This window comes from Eptatretus burgeri, chromosome 14 (genome assembly GCF_056783735.1).
Source record: "Eptatretus burgeri isolate ZD-2024b chromosome 14, Ebu_testis_v1, whole genome shotgun sequence".
NCBI lineage: Eukaryota > Metazoa > Chordata > Myxini > Myxiniformes > Myxinidae > Eptatretus > Eptatretus burgeri.
This window is the reverse complement of record NC_140974.1, coordinates 39962690-39969584: the sequence shown is the minus strand read 5'-3', so window position 1 is coordinate 39969584 and position 6895 is coordinate 39962690. Positions and strand designations below refer to the sequence as shown.

The following is a 6895-nucleotide window of genomic DNA, read 5'->3' as shown; positions in this document are numbered from 1 at the left end:
AGGCCGCGAGTGCGTGGAGCCACGTGTGCGAGGGAGGTAGCATGCGTGAGTGAACGGCCGAGTGCAAGGGAGACCGTGTGTGTGAGAGAGCGGTATGTGAGGGAGATGTCGGTTGGCATGCCGGAGCACGCAGCCGCGTCTCCCGGTGTGAATGTGATGGAGTGGACTGTGTGCGTCGTAACACGCAGGTGTGCGTGGGTCGAATGGCGACGACGACGGCGACAGAAGAAAGAAAGCCGAGTAGCGGCTGTGGTCGTTTCGGGGACCGTGCCGGGTTCACCCAGCAGTGAGCACGCGGTCCGTGCTGTGCAACGCACGAGACCGCCGCGTGCTCGCTTGCGAGAGGGAAGTCCCGGTCCGGAAACGCCAGCGGTGGATTTGCCGATCCCGCGGACGGACAAAGTTTAGGCAGGATAACGGATTTGGACCGGACGGGTTCTCCACGCGATCGTGTGTGTTAAGCTCCAACGGGCAAAGCACATGTGTTCGCGTGGGGAACCCCTCGAGACGTGGGGCTTGTGTTTTTTTTTTATGCACACGGTGACGCCATGGCTGCACGTGGGGTTGGAATCCGGCAGGAGGGGTATCTCTACCGGATGGTACCGTCCAAGGAGGGACGAGGAACACGTGCAGCTGCATGACGTCACGGGCAGGTGTAAAGTGCGCGAGCTCTGAGTTTCCGCGCTGGTGCTGCGCATGTAGAAAAAAAAAAAAAAAAAAAAAAAAGAACAGCAAGCCTCACTTTCGGGTGCACAGGATTCCTGGGCAAGGGGTGGAAGACCCCCTTGACCTGGGCACAGGATGGAAACTAGTTAGGGGGAAGGGTTAGCTTAGCTAGACCGACTTCATGGGGCAGGGGTAAGTCCTCATGGAGTCCGTGGAATGGATTAGTTCGAGGGATTGTAGCCAGATTTAGGTTGGGAAATAAAATGATTTATTTGGAGACCGTGACAGACTTGTGGATGTGTAGTGGGGACGTAGCTTAGCTACGTAGTGTTAAAAGGAACGTGCTATAGTTTAAGGGACGACGTGGGAGCACGAGTTAGTTAGGGGATGTAGTTAGAAGGATGGCAGAGTTCAGCGGTGTGTGTGTTGAAGAGTTGTGAGGTGAGTACGTGTGCTTGTTGAGTGAGTGAGGCCAGCGGGTCTGTGTGAGTGGAGCGAATGGGGAATGCATGGTGCGATGAGTGATTGGGGGGAGGAGTGACTCCCGCCCAAGGGACCCCGGGGTCAGTGTAGACTGAGTTAGGGGGTTAGTTAAATTGAAAAATGGAGGTCGTTTTGCTGTTGGTGTGAATGTAGGCTCGAAACCCGTTTGGAGGGGTGCAGGAGCCCTGTTGACGGGCTTGGGAGCGTGGCTGCGAAAGGTGAGTATCGCTGAGTGGGTACCCCGGGCACCAGGCTAGTCGGCCGCGGTAGGCCATGGGCCCATGGGGGGCCGGGATAGAGTAGTGGGCACGGGTGCGCCTGCTTGGTGCGGGGGCCCGGGGCACCATTAGCCGCGTGGGCAGTGTTGTGGGCACGGGTGACCCTCGGAAAGGGGCCCGGAAGGCCGGCCTGCCACGTGTGCGTTTCAGGGGAGGTGCCATGGGGGGCACTCCCCGGTGTTAGGGAGCTGGTAGGCTCGGAGGCGGTGTAGTGCCCGGGGGTGCCATAGCGGGAGATTCGGCAGAGGGTCGTACCTGCCAAAGGGAGCCACGTGTCCCAGCCAGGAGACCGTGTGAGGGCACGGAGAGAAAATTGGGGGGCGAGGCCCGAAATTGTGAGGACACCAACACAGGCGACGGGAATCTGGGTTGTTAGAACCAATAGTTTAAGCGAGAGGCGCTTGTTGAAAGCCCCGGTGTAGTTTAACAGTTAAATGGTTAGGGTAGATTAGGAGATGTACCCCTCCGCACCATCCATCCCCTCGCTGTCGTTGTGGGCCGCTGGACCCACTTTGGGTTAGATCGCTGAACTCTGGGGAGGCCATTCTGAGGCTTGAGTTGGGCCTCGACACAGGACGTTAGCTCTCCCTTATTCCCCTCCGGGAAGGGAACGTAGGGGTTGGGAGTAGGCTCGGTGACAGGATAGGTTAGCCGAACAAAGACGATAAAGGGGGTTAGGGGACGATTTATAGTGGGGAGGTAAAAATAAAAACAACAAAAAAATAAGTTGGGGCTAAATTGTGGTTTGACAAATTAAGGGAGTGGGTATGTACAGTGACAGGCAAAGGCGATAGGTGGGAGGGAGACCGGTAGGTAGGTCCGAGCCCGCCTTCCAAGTGGCCAGCACCACCGCACTCCCTCCACCAACCTCCACTGAACGGCAAAAGCTGGCCAGCTTCATCTGCTGGCTGTGTTGCTGCAAGGCCTGTGCCGGCCGGATCATCTGCTGGCTGTTTTTCTTCAAGGCCTGTGCCGGCCCACTTCATCGGCAGCTGTTGTGTTGCTGCAAGGCCTGTGCCGGCCGGATCATCTGCAGCTGTGGTACTTCAAGGCCTGTGCCGGCCAGTTCGTCTGCCGGCTGTGTTTGCCTGCAGCGGCCTTCTTCTGCGGGCTGTGTTTGCCTGCTACCTTTGCCATGCCATGCCCACTGCCCACGTTCACCAGCCCCGTTCAATTTTTGCTTTGCCCCCCCTGTTCATTGCTATGTGCGCCAGGATCAAGGCAACAGTTTGCAAGCTGCAAGAACTGCCCTGTTGGCAGCTACAACACGGGCCTGCAGTGGCGGCCCGTGCACCATGTTGTGTTCATCCATCCATTCGTTGTGCTCATTGCGTGTGCCACTTGAGCTGGCACGGAGACTGCGTTGTGCAGCCCATGCACCGTTGTGGTTCACTGCGTTCAGTTCAAAAGGGGAGGCCTTGGACTGCGTGTGAGCAGCCAGCCACGTTCCCTGTCACCTGCATTGTTTGAGCCAGAGACTGCATGTGGGCAGCCTGGCTCCCTTCTAACTGCTTTTCTTTTGCAGAGTTCAATGATCCTGGGCCATGGTTTAGTGTAAAATTTGTAAGTTAAGGTTAAGATGTACTGCAAATATGAGTGCGCCCCCGGCATGTCTGTCCTAGCGCCGGCAATTTTATTTAAGTCGTCCGTGTGAGTGAGTTTGTTTAGATAGTTACGCAGCCCTCAGGTTATTTATTTTGGGGACACGAATACCATGAATGCCGCACTCAGGGATCCGTAGGTAAAATGTACTAGGGGAGAACTACACATGATGGCACACGAAAATTTGACGACTCGGGACGAGTCTGTAAAAAGGGGAGGGGGTAGTGTTGTGGTTACCAAATTCGCAAACCACCATTCAGGTCCCTTAGGTGAGATATCTCGGTAAGTATATGTGTAGTTAGGCCCAAACCCGTTGTCTAGTGGGAATACATGTCATTTATGCGTGCTGCGACTCTTCAGGATAGCCGTTTTTCTTTTACTATCTTTATTTTGGACCAACCGCCATTGTTACCACCACCAGTCACAACATCAACCACCAACCACAACGCCGCTTCACCACAACCGCCACGACCTTCACGTCACACCTCGCAACCGTCGCATCGCCACCGTTCTTGCGCCGCTTGTGGGTACCGGTGTTGGACTCGTGCAGGGCGCGCGCCGAACAGCGTGTACAAAACCACGGATTTTCTGCTTCAAAAACGACACACGCCCACTTTTGTGCCGTCCAATCGGTGAGCGAAGGGCGATTTGGCCCCGCCTCCAGGGCGTTGGAGGGCGATCGCTATATGCAAATTTATGGATCAAAAAGCATTCACGCCCACTTTTTCTCGGGCCAATGGGGAGCGAGGTGAAAGGTCGAAGGGAGGGGGTCAAAGATGAGAGAGCGAAGCCACGGGGCTTATATAAGCGACCGTGTTCGTCAGTCAGAAGGATAGGGAGTTAAGACTTCGCAGTCGGTGGAGTTGGGAAGAAGAAGCAAGAAGGAGTTGGTCGTCGTCGTGTGCGTTGGAGTCGGAGCAAAAGGGGACGGAGCTGTGGAGAGGCGGCGAGGGCAAACGAGGGGGTGCTCGCGTCGTGCAGGGAGCTGCACACCAGGGAGGCCGACGGCGCGACCTGGCCGAGGTGGAGACGCTCGTCGCGGGACTCGAGGCAGAGTAGAAATCCTCTATACCCCGAGCATCAGCAACCCCCTCCTGTTTCCCCCCGCGCTGAGATAGTGCGACCAAGGGGGCCCCTTTCCCACCCCCTACCAGACACTGCCCGCGAGGCCCGCGGAGTTGAGGCACCATCGCCGCTCCGCGTCTCATCACCAGACGGGTAGGCCCGACCCGGTCTCGGCCTCAGGCCCGCCTCATCTTTGAGGGTGTTCTTTTCCTTGGTTTTGGGTATGTGTTGTCGGCGCCGTCTGTGAAGTAAAATTGTATAAGTGTTGCCGTGTGCTCGCGTAATCGGTATTAGATCTGCATTGTCGCATTTGCTTTTTGTGTAAATTGCATTGTTCTTTTCTTTTCTATGTGCTTTTGGTGGAATTGTATATGTGCGCTTTCCGTTCATCGCGAATAAATGTGCTTTGTGTTGAACTGTTTCCCGCATCGCTTCGTCATTTCTTTCATTGAACCCTCATCTTGCTTCACGTAAAGGGTTGGTAGTGGGCTGAATACGCCCGATAATTAATCGAACCGTCGAGGTCGACGAATAACACCGCTTGGTTATCCCGATAGTACGGAACGGGTCGCTTAAGTGGCCCGTGTCCGAAGTCGACCTGCGGCGAGGTGCGATCGCCCGGTCTACCCTCCGTGTGGGTACTTAGGTAGGTCGAATTTGGCGAGCAACCCTATCCCACGCGGGGGCTGATTGGCTCGATCGCGGTGAGACCGAAAGGTCCACCCGTGACTGGTTCCCGGCGTTAGTCCGAGAGGGTCACGACTGGATTGTCCGTCCGGTGGGCGACGTGCCGCGATTCGAGTTACGTGGCCGTCAGCACGCCGGCGGGCGCGAATCCGTAACAATATATATATATATATATATATATATATATATATATATATATATATATATATATATATATATATATATATATATAGTATAATAAGCCTGGTGTGTTGGCGCAGTGGTTCGGGCAGCGGCTTGGGATCCAAAATGTCCTGAGTTCAAGCCCCGTTGGGCCACTGAATTAATACACCAGGGGGTTGACTCAGCCTGTCATCCTTCCGAGGTCGGCGAAATGTGTACCAGTGTACTGGGCCGGTGTATACCCCGGTTAAAATAGGTGTACCATATACCTGTGTCGTAAGAGGCGACTAGGGTTGTGTCAGGAAGGGCATCCGGCGTAAAACATGTGCCAAATCACTATGCGGATCATACGGATGATCCGCTGTGGCGACCCCTAACGGGAGCAGCCGAAAGGAGAAGAAGAAGATATACATATATATATATATATATATATATATATATATATATATATATATATATATATATATATATATATATATATATATATATGTACACACACACACACACACACACACACACACACACACACACACACACACACACACATATATCGCAGTAATCTGCTCAGCTGTGCATGTGCCCGTGTATGCAGTGGTATGACTTTGCGTGCTTTGTCAGGAGGTCCAGGGTAAATCTGCCGAGCGTCGCCGGGCGACGTACTCTAAAGTTCTCCAGCACTTCCGGCCTGTGTTTCGCCACTTTTTTCTGGAGCGTTTCCCTGAACCATGCGCCTGGTTTGAACGGCGCCTCGCCTACACTCGCAGCATTGCCACCTCATCTATAGGTACCACCCTCCAACAAGCGGATACAAAGGATCGCTTGATAGAGATGAGGCACCACTGTGTCTAATCAATGAATGTTCACCTTGCCTGAAACTTTGAGTTGTTCGTTGTCAACCTCATGTAGGGTCCATCTGCATATTACATACCTATGAAGAGATAGGGGTAGAAGAAAATTCTCATGGGAAGGAGGAGGAAAACAGGAGAAAAAGAAGGAAATTAAAAATCGCAGCACTTTTATACATAATATGGAGATTGATCCAAAATTTGCCGTGCCTTTGGTTGGCTAACCAGGTCATGATGTTGACACCGCTAACGTGTGACAAAGATTACTTGTGTCATCGGAGAAACGTCACATTATTTGTTCAACATACACAGTAACTCCTGGCTCGTATTTTTAGCACTTTGGATTGCAACAATTTTAACCTAAAAATAATCGGCTCTGTTTTTTTTTTCCACAGTGGCATACATCTTAGGCCTGGGAGACCGGCACGTGAATAATATCCTGGTGCACGAGAACACTGCAGAACTGGTGCACATTGACCTTGGTACGACTTGCTTGGGATCGGTCTCGGTGAAACAGCTGTTCCTCACAACCCCTGGCAGAGAAGGCTAAGATGTACAGCAGACCCTCCCCGTTCGCAGGGGTTACGTTCTTGAAAAAACCCGCCGTTGGGTAAAACCGTGATGCGCAGAATTAAGACCTCATAGGAAAAATAGGGTTGGGGAACCAACTGTAGAATTTATCGACTTTTTTGCCCGAACTACAGTCGTAAAAATGAAAAACACTTAAAATTCTACTTACTTGTTGATGATGGAGGGCGTTGGAGGTTATTGAGATGTCGACGTCCTTTGCTTCGGGTCGTCAGGGCCATCAGACTTTGTGAAGGTGATCTTTGTCTGCTTTGTCTTGTTCTGCATGTCCTTTTCGACCTCCGTATAAGGTGTCATGCAGCGTCCATCTCACACTTGAATCTCAAGCACCTCTCCATGAAGGTTTCTTATTCTTCTTTTGGTTTTAATGGCATTTTCAGAGCCGTGAGGCTCAATATACGCCACGCACCTAAACACTTCGGCTGGAGCAGACAAGTGCGGGGGACTTTATATTGTTAGACCTGTTTCTTTTATAAATATCAACAATTTGCAGTCAAGGGTGCTTCTGGCTCAATCGGC

General features: G+C 52.7%; 1 protein-coding gene across 7 annotated transcripts in view; it reads left to right on the top strand.

The window, feature by feature from the left end:
* ATM (ATM serine/threonine kinase) overlaps positions 1-6895 on the top strand; it is a 154878-nt gene that overhangs the window by 143579 nt on the left and 4404 nt on the right. For 5 of the 7 annotated variants that reach the window (XR_015051152.1, XM_085854442.1, XM_085854439.1 and 2 more), the window contains 2 exons: positions 5562-5727; positions 6184-6270. Coding sequence is in view for 4 of the 7 variants with exons in the window: in XM_085854442.1 (XP_085710568.1) it covers positions 5562-5727; positions 6184-6270 (253 nt within the window). In the remaining 3 variants the exon portion in view is untranslated. Of the gene's footprint in view, positions 1-5561; positions 5728-6183; positions 6271-6895 lie in introns of those variants that run through there. The other 2 variants (XR_015051151.1, XR_015051153.1) reach the window with 1 other exon arrangement.